Raw genomic sequence first — 25328 nt, 5'->3', positions numbered from 1 at the left:
AATAAGAAAGATAACCTTCGTCGTGTGGACTCTTTGAAGATTTGTAGAGGTTATGGTGATGGAGATTTTGGCCTTAGATTTTGTGTTTGGATGGTGGTGCACGACAACAATAGTGAGAGAGTGTAACGCCCTGGTTACTCCAACATTGTTATTGTGAGCTTTAAACCGTGCTTAACTCGGTAAACTAGTCATTTGGTTATAAAAGTGCATCTACGTGTTATTAATAGGTGTTATCCCCAACATTTCAGTTCAATGACGTTCCAAACAGAAGTGACTAGTGGCAATGCATGGTCAGTAAATGACACATTAATAGTCAATAAATGTATTAGCCAAGGAGGGAAAGGTCGGAGATTAATCTTCAGATTTGTGATATTACTAGTCATCATAATTATTTATCTGGTTTGGAAGTGATTTGACCGACCAGGAAGATTTTTTGTCCCACCGGTGAAGATTTTTGACTGACCAGTAAAATGTTCTGGTCGACCAGTGGAGTATTTTGGCCGACCAGTGGAGTATTTTGACCGACCAGTCATTTGTTTTGCTCGACCAATAAAGTGTTTCGCTACACCAGAGATATGTCATGCTAGACCAGAGATGTGTCATTTACTGACCAGAGATGTGTCATGGTAGAGCAGAGGTGTGCTAGAAGAGTTCTTTGCCTATACCGACCAGAGGTGTGCTAGAGGTGTGCTTTGCCTATGCCGATGAGAGGTGCTTGCCTATGTCGACTGGTGAGTTGTCTTCGTCGATCAGTCACTTCGGGGATGGATTTGGTTGGTCGATGGATCAGAATCTCAGAATTTACCGTCCAGTGACTCTCTAGTTTTGAGATTTTGGGATTGTTACTTGGGCCATTCTTGGCCCATTTTCTGAGAGCTAAGGAGGTAGGACCTGACAACAACAACTCCGGCCATGCGGTATCCACGTGGCTGATATAATTATGCCATATCTCAGCTCGCTAATAGCCCGTGAAAAATTAGGGCGTACAACATAATAATGTGATCTCACTCACAAAGCATATAAAATTACATATATACCCTTACAGGGGGAATATTACATAAATACCCTTTTCAACAAATACGACCCTTTAATCATTTTTAATGCAGTAAAACAAGCTTACGTAGTCGCATCATAGTATAACTCATTATAATCACATATACTATGACATTTAAATTACACTAACACATCAACATCCAATTATGCCCCCTAAACCACTAAGTGTTATTAGCAAAATTAGGACATTACATCCATAGAACAAAGTAGGGAGATAATATATTTGGTCATGGAACATAAACTAATTGTGTTGCCTAATAAATGGTTTTTTATATTTGTTTGATGTGCTTCCATTAATAATGACATGACACTTTAAACATATAGACTATTTTTGGTTGTTTGTTTGACAAATACACATATACGATAACCATCAATAATGTTGTTATTTTTAATCTGGTTAATTGTGGTCCCGTGATTTTTTAAACCAATCCCCGATTCAAGTATAATTCTCAAGTTTTTTCCTTTCTCATAACACCTAGCATGATTTCCCTAGACAAGGAATTGTACCTTGTGCAAAAAATAATGCATCTTTACGGTATGTCTCAACATTCAATGTGAAGTTGACCTTTGGCGTGTCACAGTATGACAAAAATGTCATGTATACGTGGGGGCCCTCCTCAAATATAGACAGTGTACAACAACTGGCCATTTTGAACGAGTAAAAAAAAGTTATCCATCCCACAAACCACTACCAACTACTTTGGCAGCCATATCTTTCTTCATCCCTTCCACCCCATAATTTTTCCTTCCACCCATACCCGTGGATTCAGACTCCTCATTTGACTCGTGCAATATTGAGGTATTTCCTGTCACGGGTGACCATCACGTAGACCGACCAGATTGGGAGGAGTTTACCAACAGCAACATAAACACCCTCCCCCCCCCCCCGAACCTATAGACTATATAAACGATATGAAGATCAAATTAGAGAGGAAGGATGAAGAAATTTTCTTTAGAAATTTGGATTGTCACATGCTAGAGAAAGATAACGAGTCCATGAAAGCCAGGATAATGCAGCTCGAAACAGAGCTTGAACAGAAGACAAAGGAATTAGAGGAAGTGAGGGATGTCGCGTTCATGGCAGCCTATGAAAGGGTGTTGAAAGCACTAGAGGAACTTAAGGCAGAAGCAGTGAGTAGATACGATGAGTACCTGAAGGAGAAAATTAACAATATAGTTGGTGATGTTGCCCCACTTGGACATAAAAGAACATGAAGATCTGAAGTGTTGTAGTGCGATGGCGTGGTGATTGTTAATTCACCTTACAGATGAGTGGTCCAATTTGTTTGTCTTTTTTTGTTTTGTCTATTAAGGGTTTAAACATGTTTGTAACGAATAACATGGATTAATGAAGACATTATTTAAATACAGAATATTTGTATGGTTCTAATATTTCTCTAGTAGTAACAATTAACTTTTACAAATTTTTTGATGTATATCAACAACTATTAATTGGAAGAAGTAAGTAATCATATTTGTCTACTATTCTATATTGAGCAAGTCAACTGGTTTGTCAAATCATAGATCTAATCAAATTTTATGTCTCCAATCCTACCATACCTTTTCCATAAATTGTACTAATCAATTCATATGTCTCCAATCCAATCATACCTTTTGCATAATTGTAATATTGAACGTACTATACATCAATTGTGAATACAAGCAATGGCTTGTTTCACTCAATCTCCACCTGCCCTCACCTTCCTTATGATGATATAGGCTAGGCAAGATAATGAACAACTTATTTCATACCCTGTAATACTTCACTAATTTGGACAAGTGAGTCCCAATAATATACCAAGCAATTTAGGCTACCATGATAGTAGTAATTTGGCCACACTAAACAAAATATACGAGGAACATCATATATATGAAGAAGGAAATTATGCTAAAGGGGCTTCCCTTTAATCCTTATCGGTGGGGCTGTCAGTGTTCTTGAAAACTTGAACAATTTTCGGGGGGATATTTTTATAACCGTGTATATTGTAGCTATTAGGAGCATCTGCTAATTTTCAAGAAATTGTGAGTAGTGTATATTACCGAAAATTAGGTTGAAACATGGTGCTCGCGTGAATATTTTTTTTTATGCGCGTGGAAAACTACATGTTGGAACCTATTTTTCGATACTGTAAACTATTCACAATTTCTTGAAAATTAGCAGGATGCTCTAAATAGCTACAGTAGACACGATCATAAAAAATCCCCCCGAAAACTGTTAACAGGATGTGAAACACTGAGCGCCCCACCTGTAGGAGTTAAAGTAAAGCCCCTATAAAAGAAATTGTCCTATATATATATATATGCATGCTACACAAGGACAAAATCAATTAATTATGCCTCAATTTTGTTATTAACGAATTATTGTAGTATCTTTTCCTCAATTTTTCTTAAATTAATGTGTCAACAAATGATTCCTATAACGATCCATCCATAAATGACTCTTCAAAACATAGTAAGGGCATTCCACATAGTAGAACTTAGTAAACAAGATTGACGTCCATAACATTACATTTGGTAAAACACGAGACATACAAAGCATTACACATAATTCATGAATTTTTTTGCAAACTAATTCTAAACCCTTAGCATAAAACTGATCGCATGGCCATGGGATGTAACAATCTGTAGAGGGATTGAGAATTTGTTTCGAAATAGTAGGTCATTGGTGACTATGCCATTGCTCGTTTGTGCCATTATCTCCTCTTAATTAACTCCTTTGGCTTTGACTAATGTCGTCCACGTTCGGAGTATAGTACATTGGATAGTTGGAAGATGTTGGATCTTCTGTCTCCATGGATTAATTGTCCACTTCTGGAACAACTTTGCAAGTCACCCTATTATGGCCTAATTGGTTGCAGTTACGACACCTATTCTTCCTTGGGGTGGCATTGTCCACGCCCTTATATTTTGATTTTGTTTTGTTTGGTTCCCTCCCCTTCGTTCTCACAATTGCCGGATCCCCAATTACTCTCTGTTGTTGTTGCGATCGGTGGTCCCCATGTACAACGTGACTTGATTCAAACTCATCATTAGGCTGACCACACATTGTTTTAAATTTTTCCTCCAAACGGGACATTTCGCTTAATGCTTCTTCATACGTATCATCACGTTGTGTAGCATAGTACCCCATTGCATTTAACCGTGATGTCAACGATCCCCAACGGGTACATAATAACACATCACGGGGGACCCTATCATGGGGAGCGCTACTCAATTCACCTCTCAATTTGGCGTCCTTCCTCCAGCGTTCCTTTAACAGAGGTTTCAGGATGCAGGGTAGGTTCAAATGCTTCATTACCGCAAACATATGTCGACACGGGATTCCGTCTGACTGGAATAGCATGCAACTACATTCAAAGTGATCATGATCAATTATGTAGCGAACTACACTTCTTACCAGTCCTCTACAGAAATGAGTTAGGGAAAATACCCTGCACCCAAATTCCACACTTGTCGAATCAATTGAGTATGCAAGAGCATTGTCGATTTGTTGTGCGACCTTATCGTACATGTTTCTCGTCAAAACTGAAGCAACTTGCTGGTAATACTGTTGTAGTATGTTGGAAGGGAACTGGGGCGATGTGTTGTTGCTGATGAAGTCATCTTCGCGTTCCGTGTGGCGTATGCTTTGTATGTCTTTATCAACTTGGCCAACAAGGTCTTTAAGTTTAAGTTTGCTTGTCAAGAAGTGTGACAGGTAAGAATTCATCGACTCCAACCTTTGGGTGGTTTTGAGGCCCTCAAAGAAATTACCCCGTAGGAAGCATTCTGCCCAACTCCTTCTATTGTTGTATGTTATGGCTGCCCATTGGCTATCTTGTAGCTGAAATTCTGTAACCAAGCCACTCCAAGTCTCATCAAACTCTTCCTCTATAAAATATTGATATAGAAGCTCATTAAACCTTGTCTTGAAAATTGGGTGAGGGACATTAATGGTAACATTTTTCTGAAGGTGCCACGCACACAAACAATGGACAGCATTAGGCATGACTTTCTCTATTGCTTTAGCCATAGCTTTATCTCCTTCACTGACAACAACCTGAGGCAATTTGTTGTTCATAAATTGAAGGAATTCTTCCAACAACCAAATGTATGTGTCCTCCTTCTCATCGTACAGCAATGCAACTGCGAAGACAACAGTTCTGAAGTGGTGATTCACGCCGACAAAAAGAAGAAGGGGTTTGTTGTACGCATTCTTCTTGTACATTGTGTCAAATGCGATGATCTCCCCAAAACGTCCATAGTCATCTCTCGATATTCCATCAGCCCAGAACAAGTCAGCGAGCCTATACTCCCCGTCTATCGTGTGTGTTTCAAAAAAATTGGGGTCACGTAACCCAAGACATTCCAAGTATCCCAGGGCACCCTCAGCATCTGTTTCCTCCTCCTCTTCTAACTCTCTTTGTCGTCCAATCCAATTGTATAAGTCCTTTTTCAAGAACGGAACATACTCATGTCCTCCTCTTTCTGCAGCAAGGTGATTCAATATGTGGCAAGTTCGTATGCCTGGCCGTCTCATTGACATTACTTGGGCACCCATACAATATGGGACAGCACGGTTAGATCTCAAGAACTGCATATCTGTCTTCAAAGCAAGGTCATGATTATGTGTTGGGTTAAAGTCTTTCACTACCCAACTGTTTTCGGACTTGTTGAACTTCACACGCAATAGTGCTAGGCACCTTGTGCGAGTAACAACCCGAGGTTTTTTCTTACGGTTCTTTAGGTTTGTCTACTTTTCTCGCCTAAACCCTTGATTAGAGAAAACCCATTTTCTTTGCCACTCTTTATTTTCATTGTCCCGACGGACATCTTTTTTCTAACACTAAACCCTATCCACTGAGAGTATTTGTAGTAAAAATCTTCCCAGTGGCCAACCGTGGGTAGGTGTTTGTTTATAATGTCTTCCTTTGTTAATTGTTGTGGAAGCTTGTTCAAAATATTTAGTTCTGCGAGTGCTTCCGACATGTCATTCGCCATGTTGTTTGAGTAATTATTTTTTCGTTTCCTGAACACGAAAGAAACAGTTGTTAGAGATGAAAAGAAAAACCAAATAAAAAATAAGGCTTGCTAGAAAAAACCTAACTCAATCTTATATTCAATGGAAATGCAATTGAATGTCTATGTTTATCACCCTAGACACTTCAGTTTCGTTAGTAAACGTACACATGTAATTAAAAGTAGGCACATATTTATGTTGAATCAGTAATTATTGTATGGTAAAAGAAACATTAGAAAACACAATTATGTAGCGATAACTAAAGTGGAAATTACATAAAATTAGTGAGGGTATTGATTATTATAGCCCCAACTTACCAATGGGAAGGGCGGGAAGATATATCTAAGAAAATTGAAGTACCCACCTTGAAATGGGGTTTTTGTGCCTCCACAAAAATTTCAGTTTTGTATTGGTGGGATCATATGGAAACAAAAAATTAAACTATAAAATTTATAATAACATTGCCTCCCTATGTATGTCATTTCAAGTTACAACCCAGAAAAAGATGATTTTTTTCCAACACTTAATTTTTTTAGGCCAATGGGTTTGGAATTTAGTTTTGGATTAGGTATGCAATGGTTAATAAGCTACTTATGGTAAGTTTTGTACTTTTATCGTGTATGTCTCTACCTATACTTTGAGTTTCATTTTGGTACGTGCAGGGCCTAAACCGTAAACAACTCGTCACTGTTCTCAAGCATTAACAAATTAAAAGTTAACTGCCCACACATCCACCATTTTCCAACTTAACCCTTTTCGAGCATATGACCACCCTTACTGTAATTGATTTTGATTTGGCAAGCATTTCAGTCATACCTTTTATCAATATATATACATCTTCTATCGAAGCAAGTTGTAATGGGTTTATCATGTTTTTGCAGGCATCCTATAAACATGATTAAAAATACAAATTCACTGTAGGGATGCAAACAACCAAAATCAACATAAACATGATTAATAAAGGATAAACATCACATCATTACATAATGTCTAGCTACATGATAGATGGTTGAGGGAGATATATCTCCTGCTACACACTATGATGACTTCGAAAATACCAATAGTAGGTACATCTGTTACCCTTAACTTATAGTTTAAGGTAACTTTAGTACCTACTGGTGCGTAATGTTTAAAGTAATCAACAATACCACTAATTGTCTCTTATACACATGGGATCATCTAGTTTATACAAGAACTGAAATGAAGACCCATGTCACGAGAATGTTAAAGTTAAATCAGTCAAGAAATATGATCTCCTTGGTAGGTCCTGCCTCCGTAACTTCAACACACAACTTACCACTAATTGTCTCTTGTCTTTTCACCATAGTCCCTACATGATCCATAATCTGACGCTGGTCAAAAAGAAAAGACTTAATATCCATTGAATTCAGCCTTAAAGTCGTCGCTTTCTTACCAACAAGTTGCTTGAAAGCCATAAGCTTCTCAATCTGCACATCTTTCTTCATACAATTTTTGCACTTGCCGCGAAACCCAGGCTTAGTTTTGGAATTTTTTTTCCATTATCACTACGGGAGGCTGTTGCGGAACTAGTTACTGACGAAGGAGTGGGGATGGTCATCTTTTCCTTGTTGTTAGTTGGTGGTGATGGAGTTAGGGGAAAGTCCGCCGGGAATGGTATAGGAAATTGTTTTGTTGGAGATTCCAACTCTTTTTTCACTTCATATTCTTTAGGAAAGAGATTGACGCATAACTTGGATGATTCCATGGTAAGGGTAAAAGTGTTTTTGAAAAGGTGAAGCTTTCTCTAAGGGGTTTAGAGAGTCGGGAACCAATGAGGGAGCTTCACATACATATCTATACATATATATATGTATAGAAAGAGAAAGACAAGTAGGAAGATAAATTTCCCGCCAAAAAAAAGATGGAATCACATAATATAATGTCAATTATTGTGAAATAAATGAACGAATAAGCATATAAATGAAACAAAAATCACATTATCACAATCTCCCCCAACAAACTAAGATCGGTTTACTTAAGTTAACAATGGCTGCCCAACTTAATCAATTTTGGATATGTGCAGCTCTAGTACGTGGTAGAACCCTAGTAGTGTACACTTGGGTTTGTCTCACCTGTAGATGAAGCATATGCTCGTAGACATATAGGATCTATGAAACTTTCTCACCAACTCCAAACTTTCTCACCAATACCACACAAACTCCAAGTCAAAAAGCATATTAAAAGGGGACATGATAGAATAAGGTACCAAAAGCTGTGTTTCAAGTAAAATTGTCAAAAAATTACATGACTACTGATAAACAATTGGTACGAACAATATGTACTAGTTTTCCAGATTTTCATGAAATGGATTTCATTACCTTGTTCCATAACTTGTGAAACTCTTATTGTGGAATGAACCTTGATTAAATTACAAGCCCTTCCTCGTAACTTATAATTGAAGCCTGGGGAGTGAAGCTCCTTCTGCTGATTTCCCCCTTGGTTATGATGAAACCACGTTTGAGTAAGACTCGTCATCTATATGTATATATATGTATGTATGTATGTATGTATACAGAGAATGTGGCTTTTGCCTCATTTATTGTTAGGAGAAGGGGTTTGTTGTGGGAAGATTTGATAGCATTAATTATGCTATTTTTTGTGTCCAACACGTCCTTCTTTAATGAGGATTCTCCATTAATAACATTACATAGTTTTACACTGGTTAATTTGCAGAAGGTTCGTTTTATCAATTGAGTCAATAGTATTACTGTTTCCTAAGGAGGAACGCCCATTTTATGTAACTGAAACTAGTGTGCGTATTTTATTCGTCTTTCTACCATTACGAAGTTATTTAGGTGTATTATATGCATGGTTGATTTTGGATTTAATTTTCCATATATTTTCAACAAGCCAATGAAGAATAAGGGACATAGCAACCATAATCATATATTGTAAGGGTTCACATTGTCGTAAATCGAACAACATTAAAAGGGGTTAGGTAACAACAGAAATTATGATAGAGGTGAATTATTACGCTAAATCTGTAGGATAATATATATTCATACGACGACAAATGTCATATAATAAAACATACACGTCCATGGCACACGGTACATAGTCATACACATATATATATATGTATACGTAGAGAGAGAGAGAGAGAGAGAGACGATACATATAATATAACACAACAAAAGTGGCATGTACTCTCTAAAGAAGATATTAAACAGATGGAGTGGCCACCCACAAAAGAACATAGCCATGATCGAGGTTTGGTTATAAGCACACAACCTCTGAGTCATTACACGCTTACTGATATTCATAAGTTATTAGAAACACTTCTTCTACAAGTAGACAGTGTACTACTGAGTTGGTGGCTTTGGACCTTGAGCAAACAAGGTGTACATGGTGATATAGCCGTTGCGGAGTTCCTCGACGGCACTTGCCACAGCTTCAAGGTCCCTACTAACTGATGATTCCAACGCCAAGAACTTGGCCTTCATATCTTCCAACGTCCCCTTCATGGACTGCACGTCGAAGTTGAGTGTGGTGTTACGAAGGAGCGCGGCACATAACTGATTCTGTATATCACTCCGGTCAGTGGCAATCCTAAGGTTTTCTTGTGCAATGTGGTTCACGTACTGCATTTGGTCTACGTTTAGCTCATCAAAGTTTGGACAAGGAAAAACTACAGGATTTTTGGAACTTGTAGGCTTCATTGTAGCTCCTAAATATGTTGACTTTCAGTTTGTTTTGTGATGAAATCCAAAACATGAATAGAGGTATTTATGTAAGACAAGTAGGAGGAGATGATGGGGTAGGTCGATGGGGTTACTTCTGGAGTAGCTAAATTTGTTAATCCAAGGTCATTTCCAAATAAGGACAATTATACATCATTTAATTATTTTATTCAATTAGAAAGGCATGCATAATTGGTGTATCACCAAATAAGTAGTAATGTGGTGCAAGTGAGAAGTTACTTTTGGACACGTAATTGGAACGTGGTTAGGTCGAACTTATTACGTCTACCCTATTTCAGGAAAAGCATGTTTCGGATAATGCCAAACTCAATGGGGAAACAGTTCACATTTGACTTTTTGGTGAAAAATAATATATTTTTAGACACTCCCCACACCGCAATAGGTCATAAATTTAAAGTTTGAGTAAGATACTTTTCACCAAATGATTCCATGAGATGAAGAATGATTGATTAAATAAAAAAGTGGGACCCGTGATGTATATAAATATTAAACTGGGTTTGATTATTGGAGTATAATTTTTATTCCATTAAACCAACTCTTAACTTTTGGCCTACAACCCTTATATTAGTCAAGTTTGTCCTGAATGTTTCGTGTGGCTGTAAGGGACACTGTCTCTCTCATGTCCTTGGTGGGCCCACGTAATATTACTTCCATATTTTTTAACAATATATTTTCGTAGATTGCTTTTAAGTATAGGGGGAGCTTCAATTTACATTACACTGTACCTATATCGGTGGTTATAAGTTTTCTTTTCCTCTTACATACTATTGATATTTTTTTTTTCCTTCAGCCAGGGGCATGGATTCTGAATCTTCACTCAATTCATGCAATCTTCAGTTCCTCCACGAACTGCCCAAAATGAAATTAGATGACATCGACTGGGATGAATTCACTCAGTTTAAAATTACAAGCCTCCCCCCACAACCTATCGAGTACATTAACGATCTGAAGAGGAGGTTGGAGGAGAAAGAGTATGACGTTTTCTCAGTTAATGTGGACAAGCGTCTTTTGGAGGAAATGAACAAGTCTATGAATGAGAAGATTGTGCAGTTGGAGGCGGAGGTTGCACAAAAGACAAAGACATTACAAGGAATGAAAGATGATGCTCGGAACTCATTGGACGAGTCCAAGGCAGATTATGAAAGACTTTGGGAAGCAGTCGGACATTTGAAGACGGATTCCATGAGTAGGTACCAAGAATATCTAGGGGAGAAAGTTAATCATATTGTGGGTGATTGCTGCATACCAGGTGGTAGAGGATGAGGGTCCTCCCTGTTACCCATACTCCAATAATATTATATTAAATGTTTGATAGATTATTGTTATATTACTGCTATTTTGGAGTGTTAAATTTGTGTTGGACATGTTATTCATGAGGAATACAACTATATTGCTTTTTAATTTACCCTGTTTAAGTTACAACATTGAAATTTATTTAACTTCAAAATTTATTCATTTTTTAAATCTAATTTTTTTCTCCCTCAATTTGCTACTGAAGATAGGCATTAATTGTAGTTGTCAGGTCCTTCACCAATTTGGGAGGAAATACAAGTACAACTTGAAATGATGGCTTGGAAAAAGCTTGGTAAGCCCATCCAATTGTCACAGAAAACCGTACCATTGATATCCTCTCTAGGTGAGGGAAAGTGATGGAGTGGGTGGCTGTTACATTATTGAGGATATGGGATTTACTATTTGTCAGAAGATACAATTGACAACCTATGATACTACCATTGCCAAAATTGGTGGACAAAATATATACTGGCAATGAGTGTTACGTGTATGAGTTAGGGGTTAGGTGGCCAATTGATAATAATTTGAGTAGGTTATGTGGGATTTAATTACTGTACCAAAGGTGCTAGAAATATATTTGTCCTATGTGAAGTACAAAAATGTAAGAAAGCATTTCTCTAACTTGACCACTTTTGGATTTACTCTATTTGTTTATGAACTGCATAACATCATCAATTTAAACTAATGACAATTATAAAAGTGATTTTAACTTGGTCAAATATGGGCATTTCGAAATTTGAAAATAGTTTATTTCACTTCAATATAGGTATTGTTATATTTTAAACGGCGGTAACATTAATGTCCAGCTAGATGTATTTTTGGTTTTAGCCCAAGTAATTAAATAATAGTGCACCGTACTTTAAGTTTTGTAAGATGTAATTTTTGGCTTTCCTATTTCAGCAGTGAATCTATAAATCATCTTCTTACACCTATGATCTATTGCCATTAATCTTAATAAATTTTTTGAATAATGAATTAAATAGTTGCAAACTAATTAAGAAACTATGCCTTTAGTTGCGAAACAACACCCTAAATCGAAAACAATAACTACTTCAGCTTTCGGATATGAAACATAGTTAACTTTTGGTTATATATTACATAAATTTTCTTAGTGAATAATCACTTATAAATGGATAGGATTGTGTTTTTTTTATTTAGTGTTATAGCATTTTTATTTAGTGTGACATTGAGAGTTACCAAAGCGATTCATATGCCCGTCTCTTTCACGAATTATATTTTGGAGTTACAAAATCATATATAAAGGTTTAATTTCCCAATAATTACTTGAGAGGTAGACATTCATGTTTCAATTGCATAGAGTCATTATGTAATATGCTAAAGAACGTGGAAGGGGAAGGGAAGTTTGCAATTCTTTGCAATTTTTTTTCCAATTAGAGTCGTATTGGGCGCCGAAGTAAATAAGAAAAATTCATTTTAATATGAAAACCATGCAACTAAATTTTTTAAGTCTTTACCATCGTCTATATCCTAATTTCACCATCAGTCTATTACTCAGATTGTGTATAGCTGGCAATTGACTGCAGGGAAGGAATAGCTTATAAATCCATGTATTCTTTACAGTAACGACATAGTTCTCGTGCTGATTGTACGAGCTTGGGATACCTAAATTGAAAAGGGGGAGCTTGTAATATTTACAAGACATGACCTCCATGACACAAGCTCGATGGTCTATTCAGGTCATGGTAGATTAAGGATATGCCATGTTCGCGGATCCCAGAAGACTCCGATGATGGCAGCCAGTGATATTTAATGTCGCAAATATTAAGAATCTATTTATTTGATGATCAAATCATATCCTAATATAAATTATGCCATATCTTATAATAAATGATATATATATATATGAAAATCTTATGACTAACTCACGCGGTTACCCAAACTTGTCCAAGTAGTTTCTCTACAAATTTTGAGAATATTAGACAGGAAGAGGGACCATTATTCCGTAATATTCATAATCTGTAGAGAAAAGGCCAGAGAGTAATTTTATTATTTCGTTTTTCCATTAAGCAATAATTTTTACTTGTTATTTTCTTATTTAATTGTTTAGAAAAAATCGCGTATACACCTTCCAATTAAAATTTGTCATTATTTTTTTGCGATTCATTCGTAGCATTTATTTGAATAAAACACTGTCTATTGTATTCTGGAGTAGTGAGATTACATTTTCACTAAGGTGGTAACATACATATGTATATATATAGTAAGACTTGACATTTAAGATTAAAAAGGTGGTCACTTCTACACATTTAAATGCTTAATGATAAGTCATTTACTTAACATAATAAAATACGGTGGCCACTGCATGATCATTTTAAAAATATAAGGTCCAGCCAATTTGTTTTGTACACACACAGACGTGTATATAGTATATTTAAAATGGCAATTTCCCTCTTCCGATGACCACAAAAGGTAATACCCATAGTTTTATACTCCATGAAAAGAACTTACTAGTTGAACCACCTACATGATTAATATTAGTAATAGCTTAATTAGATGACTGATGCATTAAATTCAGGGTCTACTATGTCCTCCAACTCTTGGAAACAGAGAACCATAGTGTCAACTGCATCTTGCATTCCATTCACAGTGCACCATTTTATTCCAATCTTCTTAATTTCCTTACGCACGGATTGAGCCTACTCCATTGCTTCGTCGAACTTGCGTATTTGCTCTACAATGAAACATTGAACATCTACTGGTTCTGCTCTCCCAGGTTTCGGTTTGACGAGGTTACGAACAACTTCATAAGGAGCGATGGTTGTCAACTTGATCCCAGGTGCTGGTTCGCTGACTTGAACATGTACTGAGTTTCCTAGAGACTGTACGTAATTTTCGATGGTAGTATCCCAGCTTTCTGGGACAACTTTTGGACTATTGGACTCAGCCTGGATGTGTAAATTTTGATCCTCCTTCTTTGAATCCTTCCTTGAGGAAGCCATGGGGTTCTTTTCAGAATACATGTCTTAGTGGATGTAGGTATTTCAATTACTGGTAGAGGTAAAAAGAAATGGGTGAATGGTGCTTGCACTAATTGTTTCCCAAATCTTCTGACTTCTATAGTGGTACAAAGTATCTTGCACCACTCACAAGAATCATTTTTTTGCATGCATGGGTGGGCCACTTGGAGACATGTATGTAGTACGTATAGTATAACTACTGTTTGCTAGTTGGAGGCTAACTCCCTAGGTGGTCATAGAAATCTGATTTCAACAAATATACTTGTCTTCTACCCAGTTTTGGTAAATGATTTTGGTATCCGTGGTAGGTGAACAAAAGATTGGAGTAAATGATTTGAGGATCTTCGTTTAAAATATTCCCATGGTTCTTTCATCCGAGTACAATCCCTAATATCTTTGTCGTGGATTATACACATGTACCCCTTATTTCACTGAGTCAACACTCGTGATGGAATTAAAGAGGTATGCTACTTACGGGGGTCCCACATGATGTGTGCGAAAACATAGCTCAGACTCCTACCAAACTCAAAAGGAATGAGCATATATGAAGATGAAGGGTAGCCTTAATGTAATCATGCCTCGTTTATGGAAATTCACATCTTTTTTGTGTTGTAATTTGTAACTTATCTCAGAAGCGAACGTAAATGTTGTCTTACGGAAGGTTAAAAGTTTAAAAAACATTTGGTACTCGGGGTATGTCGAACTTATGGTTTGTGAAATTGAAATAGTTTATAGAAAAGTAGGTGAAGATATACTGGGTTCTCGAACCCAGAAAACATAAAAATTAAAAACTAAAAAACTAACCCGCTAGCGTGGGAAAGGGGGGAACAATGGAATAGGAACGTATTTTTTGTTGTTTTACCAAGTAAGTATTATTCGGGCTAAAGTAACATGTACTCTTACGGGAAGTAAAACTTTAAATAGCAATTGGTACTTGGGAAGGCAATGAATGATGGTATGTTTAATGATATATATTTGTTAGTAAACTAGTTGTATTCCTCTCTCGTTCCACCCCACCATAAAATACATTCATTTCCCTTAATTACAAAAAAATTCCATAGTGAAATCGTCCTCTGTTTGGAATTCTAATTCCACATATGTGCGAATACAAGGAGAACAAAAACATCCCCACTGAACATAAATTGATTCCCAAAAAATATTTACAAAACTAACGAATAATTTAGTAGGAGGGGGTAGAATATGTTTGGTATAAAAAACAAACTCCTACATGTTAGTTCTACAGCGCCTACTACCAGACACAACTGAGGAAAGGTGGAACTCATTCATGGCTTTCTCTTTCTCTTACGAGGGTTAGAGCAGGGTTGGCCTCTTCCCTTTTTTGCTGAATGCATGGAAATGGAAGGTGAATGACTTGGGGGGAGACAAACACCTTTCTTTAAGCTTGGACTACCTTCACTTAAACATGTGTTGTAATAATCAGCCGCATCTCGTGCGGCCTTCAAACACAGCCTGTTTGAATCGGATGTAAGAATATTGACTGCTAACCGGAATCTTTCACTATGGTCAACCTTCTGCAAAATATAAGAATCAAGTCAACAACTACCCAACAAACCATTACATTACATTGATTAATATTTAAATGTTGGCTTTGTATTGTCACAAATCCTTAATGCACTTACGTAGGTGGTGCGAGGAGATTGTCCAAATATAATGCACTCCATATAGTGCATGACGAAAATACCACAATCATGGCCGTTATCCTGCTGGGGTAGTGGTGGAGCGGGGACTATACCAAAAACTTTGAACACCGGTCGACCTACGTATACATCATCCATCGACGACAGTAGCAAGTCATCTAGCTTATTCAACTGTAACAAGAAGTACAAATGATGTATTGCTAGGAAGGTTTTAATAAGAATCATATTAAGATGAAAACACACACGCACCATTTCGCTAAGCAAATGGATCCTGTGCATTTTCGAACGTTCGGTCTTCATAGAGTCCCAGTATGATGCGAACTTCTTCTTCATGTCCAAAACACAAAGTATCCAATGACAGTTTTCCACGTCCTTCAAAGCGACTAAGATCTATAGCAGGGCGAATATCACATAATTATCAAGTTTATTATCCAATTGTAAACAAGGTAATAATAAGTCTTAAAAGTAAATACCTTATCCATGTTCTTTAGTAACTTTGTCACATCCACTTCTCCACCGAGGAAGTCAAAGCTCCCAGTCTCCCAAAACTTCCCACCCTGACCACGTTGCTATGTCGAAAGTTCACATTTAAGCAATATCAAGAGTTGCCACCAAGGAGCGCTTCAATAAACAATTAAGCAAAAGGAGTATCTATTAGACGTTACCATATGGGGGTCAAAGGATGGCAAAATGAGAGTCTTCATATATTCAAGTCGGGGGACATCACATGCATATGTTCCTTGTAATACAGACCCAAAAGCATCAATAATCTGCCAAGAAGTAAAAAGAGAGAGTTCAACCATCAATCCCAACATCATTGAATTAATACACAGTATAAATCACTCATTATCTTTACATAAGCGAAAGGTCTTACCTTCACGTCCACATGACCTTCTGGTCTGAGGCTTCTGAAGTACCAACACTCCACCTTTACCACTTGAGTATCCACCAAAACATCCCTGCAAAGAGAAGTGTGGGATAGTTAGCAAACTCTACCAAAATGGACACTCTTCACAAAAGTAAAAAGTTTACAAAATAAAACTCTGCTACTACATGTGATAGTTTTGCGTACCTCAATGAAAAACTGTTATAAAAAAGGAACAGTCCAAGCTGGAAACTAGCCACGGATGCCGATTGTTTGAATTTAAATGCCCCAACCTGGTAGTCGTCGCTTCCCATATACGTGGCGACCATATTCTCAAATAACTTGTCCTCTTTGCATAGTTGTGCGTCTCTCTTACGAATGGCAGGATCAATGTTGAAGTCGTCATCGTCCTTTATTTCGTGAATGACGCGATCACCGGTACCACCATCGATATTATGTTCAGAAATAATGTTATACAAGACTATTTCCTTCCCTTTTCCCCTGTTCACCCCTTCCCTCTCCTTCTCAACAGGTCTACGTTGAGCAGTTGTTTTGAATAATCTTTTTTTCACTGACATTGCTTTGGTCTCCTTGTTGGAACTTGTCGACTTAGTCTGCGAAGCAGCCAGTTCAGTAGCTGCTTCCACCACATCGTTCTGTTCATTAGGGGGTGCAGCCATAGGTTGATAATCATTCAAATCATGCTCCATTTCCACACCGTTGTTGTCGTTGTATGAAACGGGAGCTTTTGCAAAAGAATTTTCAACTTCATCCATAAAACCAGCACCACACTCGATCAACATTGGGTCACTCCGACTCCAAACCTTGGTCCAACTTGTCCCATTGTTCAACTATAGGTTCCCCTCTATAGGGTCGTCCATAAACTTCCTTCCATCCCCTCCGTGAGCCTCCTTCTCTTTTCGGGAGTCGAGAATGGCAGGACCACCCGCAGTTGAACTTATTGAACGACTGAAGCTTTTACGTAATCTTTCAAATTCACTAGACATTTTCCTTTGAATCACCTCTTCTAATTTAACAATTTGATTCTCTTGATCGATCATTTTCTTCTGCAGTGATGCAACCATAGTACATAGGGATGAGATCGTGGCGGGCAACTTCAACTCAACCAACCCATCCTGCAATTCTAACAATGGTATCTGCAAAACCAAATAAATAGCAAAATAACGGATCAATTATTACAAATGAGAAAGTGACTCACTATAAAAATTACTAATCCTAGAAAAATCCATCATCCACTTACTGTGTTTGACTGAAACCCCCCTTGCTGCTCTACCCAATCAAGGACGGCCTTAAAATCATCTTCGGACCAAACATTTAAAGGGCACAGGCTTCTATCGACATAGCCTTCCTTCCAGGCAACGTGATGACAATAAAAAACCTACAGAGTGTACAAAGACAAAACATATTTAATACACTAGTGTATGGTATAACAATTACATCAACTAATTATTAACAAAACGTACCCGCAAGAAGTAGATGCATCCTCCCAGAAACTAGGTTGGTTTGGCACGAAACTGTCGAAGGCTTTTCCACAGAAACTTGTACGACATTGAGGCCCAATTAATCCGAGAGACAGTTGCAATGTCTTTTATGGCAAGTATAGGACCGTCGAAATCTCAGGAAATTTTTAGTCCCTTTTTCGGCATCAGAAAGGAGGACACAAGGAACAAAAGGAAGTCTCGAATGAAAGACATGTTGGTTGATTGATTTTGTTTTAGTTTGAACTCTAGAACTGACATAGATAATCTTTCCCCCTTATCATTCGGCTCATCGCCACTAACACTATCCACTAAATCTTGAACTCCGTCCTTAACCCCCATGGTAGCGGTCAAAATTTTACTATCCAACTTAAATTGTTTACCGTGGACTTCCAAACTCCCATCTTCAACGTTGAAGCAGGACACCAACCATGTTATGAGATTTCTTCTAACAGTACAATCTTTCATCCCCAGTAGTGTGCCGAACCCCATTTGTTTGACCACCTCTTTCTGCGCCCCATTCATATGGGAAAAATTTGAGAAAAGCCGATGAGGGGAGCATCTGTAATCCAATTTCTTTACATCAACCATTTCAAAAACCTGTCCAGCAGCTGATGATAACATAACACAAGAAACATAAGAAAAATAGTGAAACTAAACTAAAAACTGGTATTTACTTTTCAATATGGAAAACAATTCACCAATCAAAGAATTCTACAATCAATTCAGAACATGAAATGCACAAACTAACCCTACAATCAAACCACTAGCTGCTTTTAAATTCCAAAAATTTAGACCAAACTTGGTGCCCCAAATTTTGAAATAATACATCAATATAAATTGGAACCACAACTTCAAAGCAGACCAATAATTTGAGATAAAAATGAAACAATGTGCATAACCATCAATCATGTGCAGAGGAGTGTGCATTTGATAATAAACCAAATGGCGGAGAACTGACTAATACTTCAATCAGCTTTGCAAATATGATCAACGAACCTTTTCAAATTTCAAGCTTTAATCCAAACATAATTCTTTCTAAATTTTCATTTTCAAATCAACCTGCCCGCCCCTCTCTCTTTTTTTTTACTCGGAGGCATCTTAACCTTCTAATATTGTTCAAATTAAACTTCAACTTCATCGAAGAGATAAAATTACTCTCAAAGAGTCATCAACAATGTCAGTCTTGTAGAAGTGCATGAGGAGAAATTTTATTTCTCTGAGTGAGTTTGACAAACAAGGCTATGTGTTCAAATGGGAGAATGGAGTTCTGAAAGTCCTAAAGGGCTCCATGACATTCATGAAATGGATGAAAGAGAATGGCATGTATTATCTGATTGGAGAAGTAGAGTAACAAAGCCAAGATGAGGATCAAGCCTTGTTAATACTGAGTTCACATCCTAAGTCTTTTGAGAATTTCAAAAAAAAATTGCACTATGACTCTTCATGATGTCCAATCTGCTTTGAATTGAGGGAGTTGAATCAAAGGAAGGATGCTAATATTCACAGTAATGGTGAAAGGTCTCACTATTAGAGGGAGATATGAAATGAAAGAACATCAAAAGAGAGGGAAGTCTGGCAGATCAAGATCCAAGTCTGCATCAAGAAAATCAAATTCGAATACTATTAAATGCTATCACTGTCACAAAGGACATATTCGAAGGTTGTGTCTAGAAAGGCTTAAACATATTGCAGATGCCTCTGTGGCTAGTGATGGATATGAGTCCTCAGATGCATTACTGGTATCATCTTCTGCCTCGGATGATGAATGGATCCTGGATTCAGGATGTTCATTCCATATGACTCCAAATCGATCTTGGTTTGACTCTTTTAGAAAAAAAGATGGTGGAAAGGTACTGCTTGGTGACAATAAATCAGGTAAAATGACAAGGAGAGGTAATGTGAAAATTAGATGTCATGGTGGCCTTGAAAGAATGCTAAAAGATGTTAGGCTGGTACCTGAGTTAGAGAGAAATCTCATATTAGTAGGAATGCTTGATGATAAGGGTTTTCGGATTAAATTTGAAAATGGCATAATGAAGTTTTAAAGGGATCTATGATTGCTATGAAGGGGAGCAGAAAGAATGGAATTTACTTACTGGAAGGCAAGACTGTTGAAAAGTCTGATGCAAATATTTCAAAACAGAAGGTGAACAAAAGTGTTATATGGCATATGAGGCTCGGGCATGTGAGTGAGAATGGATTGGCTGAGCTACACAAGCAAGGTCTATTGGGAAAGGACAAGCTTGAAGACTTAGATTTCTGTGAGAATTGTGTATATGGGAAGGCTTGCAGAGTTAAGTTCAGTATAGGGCAGCAAAGAACAAAGGGGTCACTTGATTATATACACTCGGATCTTTGGGGGCCAGGAAGAGTTCCTTCACAGTCGAGAGCTAGGTATTTCTTAATCTTTTTTGATGATTTTTCTACAAAGCTTTGGGTTTATATTCTGAAGAATAATAATAATGTATTTGATACAATCAATCAATGGAAAATGCTCACTCCAAACCAAATTGGTAAAAAAATATAAGGGTTAAGAACTGACAATGACCTAGAGTATTGTGCAGGAATAACTAGAACCCCACAGCAGAATGGTCTACCAGAAAGGTTCAACAGAACAATTTTGGTAAGGGTGAGGTGCATGATGTTAAGTGCAGGCTTACCTAAAGTGTTTTCGGCAGAAGCTGTCAACACAGCTGTGTATTTGATCAATAAATGCCCATCCATAGCTTTGGGATTCAAGACTCATGCGGAAGCTTAGTCTGGACATCCAGCAAAGTATGAAAATTTGAGAGTGTTTGGTTGAAACTGCTATGCTCATGTGAGACAAGACAGGCTGTTAAATGCATTTTTCTGTGCGACCCAGAATGTGTAAAAGGATACAAACTTTGGTGCATGGAATTTGGATTTAAAAAATGCATTGTGAGTAGAGATGTCACTTTTAATGAGTTTTAAATGGGGTATAAGCAAGAGAGTGTACAAAACAGTTCAGAAAGGAACAATACTGAGAGACAAATATCTCAGGCAGGTGGAGACTCTCAGATCCGATACAAATGACAGAGATCAAATGGAGACAACTGAATTGACAAGTGATGCTACTGAAGGTACAAGTAGAGGTCAAGAAATTCAATATCTTCACGACTACAGGTTAGCCAGGGACAGAGTGAGAAGGGAAATCAAGCCACCAGAAAGATTTGGATATGCAGACCTTATTGCATATGCTCTTAATGTTGCTGAAGAGGAAATAGAGCAAGAACCACTGAGTTATAAGGAAGTTGTGAATAGCAAGGATAGCCATGAGTGGATTGGAGCAATACGAGAGGAAATGATATCTATATATTGGTATGAAGCTTGGGAACTGTAGGATGTATATGGCAGCTGTAACTTATGCTAGTGCTGTAGGATCAATCATGTATGCCATAGTCTATACAACACCAGAATTGACTTGACCTCTTAGCATGGTGAGTAGTTTTATGGCAGACCCAGGAAAGGAACATTGTGAAGCTCTTAAATGGAATTTAAGATACATTAAGGGATCCATCACTAAGGGTTTGGTTTTTGGTGGAGAGAAACAAATCTCAAATTACCTGAATAGTGTTAAAGGATATGTTTATTCGGATTATGCTAGCTGTGTGGATAACAGAAAATCAATTACTGGGTACATTTTTACTGTTTTAGGTACAACTGTGAGTTGGAAGGATACATTGCAGAAAGTTGTAGCGTAATCTACAACTGAGGCAGAATATACTGCTATAACTGAGGCAGTTAAAGAAGCTTTGTGGATGAAGGGACTGATTCAAGAATTGGGGATTCGGCAAACAGCTATGACAGTATTTTGTGATACTCAAAGTGGCATTCAGTTGTCAAGGAATCATGTCCATCATGACAGGAAAAAGCAAATTCATATTAAGATGCATTTTATTGGAAAGATCATTCAGGGAGGGACTGTTTTGATTGATAAAATATCTACCAACCAGCAACCTTTTCTACTGCTTAGACCTTATAAATTTGAAGTAATGTCAGCTAGTCTGATGTCAAAAAGGGCAGATACTCTAATCTTTGCTTAGTTATGTAGCCAAGGTGGTGATTTGTTGATTAGTTGGTCCACATAACTAAAGCCTCTAATTCCTAAGCTTTCTTATTTTAAGCTGGTAGTTAAAACACTTGTAACAGACTACTGACAATGGTGTGTTGTCCATTTCTAAAAACCAGTATAATAGCTCACCTACTCTTTAGCTTGGGCATCGATTTTTTTTTTCAATTCTCTCTCTAGAAAAACTCTTTCTAATCTGAAACTCATCTTGAGAAAGAAAGTGAGTTCTAACCGAGATTGGATTGTGATCAATAAAGTCACTTTCATATTCATTTTTCTCATGATTGTTCTTTACTTGTTTGATTAAATTTCTAATTACATTCTTAAGGTTTATGGCTTGAATTCAGTTTTGAGTTTCTTTTGTATCAATTTAGTGATACCTTGCACAACAAAATCCACACTCAATTCACCAAATCTCAATGAAATACCAAACCATAAAATTCAGACAAAACTCCAAACAAGACCTAAAGTTCTAAACCATAAAAATTAACAATCTCAACAACCACCACTCTTGCCACTAAATTGATGCACTTAAGCAACAAACAAAATATCAACAGCCTCATTCCAACGTCCACTTTAGAAATCTAGAGCAATTTTTGTTTCAGTGACATACCAAGTAAATAAAAATAAACGAGATTGTACTCTTAAATGTACAAACACCAACTCCATCGCATTACAAGTTACCTTTATTAACGTATCAAAGGTCGTTGCTTGGGTAACATTTAATTATCAAAAGTAAGATGCAGAAATAGAAAAATGGTATTTACTCAATTTATAATAAAACTTAACCAGACTAGCATAAGTTGCTCCCATAGTGATCAATTTTGACATATCTACCTAGAGTGGGTGTGTGTGTCTTCAAGTTAATATTCCAAGCTACCAATAAAGGCGTGTCATTTCTTTTCTCAGCATGCTTACATTAAAAATTTACAAATATTTAGATGACTTAATCCAAGTGCAAACTCCGAGTAAAAGCACAAACCTGAATCTTTAATACATAGGAATATGTGGTGAACAACAATAGAGACGAGACAACGACAAGAGCATTCTATGGACCTCTGCAATAGATTCAGACAACATAGTTCACAGTTCAAATAATAAGTTGGGAAACAGAAATAATTTTTTTCTAATTGAGTAAAGGGAATAAAAGCATGTTGACCAATTCGATTAACATCTCCTCTATCTAGACAACGTATAATACACTCATAAATCAGAGAAGTGCACCTAATCCTCCCACTTTCTTATACATCAGCATCATCGTACAAGTTTCATACATTTAGTTGAACAAAGTTACATAACAAACTCAATAAAACATAATTTAAAAAAAAATTAACATTATCACAAATTTCACTCACATTAGTTTGTCCAACTATTCCTTCGATAAAGCGCTCAACACAAAAAAAACCCCGCTTGGCACCATCATCATCTTTCTGGTTTCTTCTCTCTTCTCACCTTGCACCAAATTTCATTGAAAACCCACAACATAAAAGCCAAGCACAGCATAGAATACTTTGCCTAACTGTAACTCAAGCCCAAAATAGTGTGCATTTCACGATAAACATAACGAAGCACAACTGATAACTAGTTCACTCAAGTTTACATAGATATTTTTTCAAACAACTTTTAAAAGTCCGAGTTTCAATCCTATTACACATAGTCCTATATTATAAGTTCACATGCAACCCTATTGTACTCATCTCTTGTTTTTTATCGGAACTACTTACCATTGTCAAATTGGGCAAATCAATCCTCAACTTCAAACGTAAAGTCCAAATTTTTTTTTTTTTAAAAAATACTCTTCCATAAATTCCAACAACAAACATCCAAACTTGGAAATTTTGTGTATTGCCATACAAATTACTTACTCAAACAAAAAAAAATTCACAATGCATAATCAAGAAATCGGTTAGAGGAAACTCACCATGAATGGAACAACTACACGAACCCGAACACTAAAGCATGTCGACCTACCTAGTAAACGGTCATTCCTTCGACCCAAAACCGCGAATCTACTCAAGGGAGGGAATGAGTGACACGAAACAGAACATTCAAAAACAAAACCCCACGAACTTATCGACCAAGCCAACGAACACCCCGAGCTTGAATTCAAACCAAGAACCCAATACAAATATTCCTCATTGGGGGTTTTCCTCTTCAAATAATGTCTCTTTTCAGAGTTGGGGAGGAGAATAACCTTGTTCGGTTAGTCGGGGGAGGGAAAGAAACTGATTTGTTCGGTTAGTCGGGGGAGGGAAAGAAACTGATTTGTTCAGAAGGTTTTTTAAAAAAAATAAATGCTCTTAACACGAAGACAAACCGTAGCCGGTTAATGGGTACACATATGGGGTATTTCAGTATTTTTCCACACTCAAAGCTTCACATTCAATCCAGCCGTTGAACACAAAAATTACACCCATCCAACGACTCACATTTAGTGAAGGACTAAGTCCTCCTGAAGTAACCGAGGGACTTAAGAAGTGCCCTATTTTTATATTATATAATTGTTTTATTTTATATTTTCATTTTAATTTTGACCTTATTGTATTTACAATTTATTTTTCTTTTCTGTACTCCACGTATTTTTTTTTAAAATTAGAATAATTTTTTTCACATTTCTTTCTTCCTTTTTTTTTTATTGTACACATTATTTTTTTTTCAAATTTTTTAGTTTATGTAATATTTCTTAGTATCATATTTTTGTACTGTAAGTTTTTTTTTTCAATTTTGTTTTAGATATCTTTTTTATATATATCTTTTTCCTTTCTCCTTTTATTTTCTTTTTTATTTTATTCTTCATCTTTCTATTTTTTAATGGGTGAGAATAGAAACAAATGAGTTGGAGAGGTTATTTGGTGCATCAATGGACTAGTTGGGTCTTTTAGTAAAGTAGATATAGTTTTAGTGACAATTCTTCTATAGGGGTTTCACTTTAAGCCCTACTGGTGGGGCTCTCAGTGTTTCTCGACCCGTGAACAGTTTTCGGCGCAATTTTTTTTTATGACCGTGTACATTGTAGCTATTTAGAGAATTCTGTAAATTTTCTGAAAAATTCCGAATAGTTTACAGTACCGAAAACTAGGTTCAAACATGATACTTTTCACACGCATAAAAAAAATTAGTCACGCGTGCAACAACATGTTTGAACTTAGTTTTCAGTACTATAAACTA

General features: G+C 36.8%; 2 protein-coding genes and 1 long non-coding RNA gene across 3 annotated transcripts; all 3 read right to left on the bottom strand.

The window, feature by feature from the left end:
• Positions 1–4268: 4268 nt before the first annotated feature.
• Positions 4269–5632, bottom strand: LOC133814069 (protein FAR-RED IMPAIRED RESPONSE 1-like). Its single transcript, XM_062247078.1, has 2 exons — positions 4484–5632; positions 4269–4400 (listed from the first exon to the last, which is right to left on the bottom strand). The coding sequence occupies exons 1-2, from the start codon at positions 5630–5632 to the stop codon at positions 4269–4271; spliced, it is 1281 nt and encodes a 426-aa protein (XP_062103062.1).
• Positions 5633–15093: 9461 nt separating this feature from the next.
• LOC133815920 (uncharacterized) lies at positions 15094–16658 on the bottom strand. Its single transcript, XM_062248679.1, has 6 exons — positions 16578–16658; positions 16369–16473; positions 16177–16272; positions 15953–16093; positions 15686–15874; positions 15094–15577 (listed from the first exon to the last, which is right to left on the bottom strand). The coding sequence occupies exons 2-6, from the start codon at positions 16405–16407 to the stop codon at positions 15329–15331; spliced, it is 714 nt and encodes a 237-aa protein (XP_062104663.1). The 5' UTR covers positions 16408–16473; positions 16578–16658; the 3' UTR covers positions 15094–15328.
• A 122-nt stretch (positions 16659–16780) lies between these two features.
• On the bottom strand, positions 16781–24995 carry LOC133815919 (uncharacterized). Its single transcript, XR_009884907.1, has 5 exons — positions 23516–24995; positions 23143–23218; positions 18053–18678; positions 17830–17967; positions 16781–17725 (listed from the first exon to the last, which is right to left on the bottom strand). It is a non-coding gene; the product is annotated as an uncharacterized LOC133815919 (long non-coding RNA).
• Between the last annotated feature and the right edge of the window lie 333 nt (positions 24996–25328).

The sequence above is a fragment of the Humulus lupulus genome, chromosome 2 (assembly GCF_963169125.1).
Source record: "Humulus lupulus chromosome 2, drHumLupu1.1, whole genome shotgun sequence".
NCBI lineage: Eukaryota > Viridiplantae > Streptophyta > Magnoliopsida > Rosales > Cannabaceae > Humulus > Humulus lupulus.
Note: the sequence above shows the minus strand (reverse complement) of the source record. Positions and strands in the feature narration are given on the sequence as shown.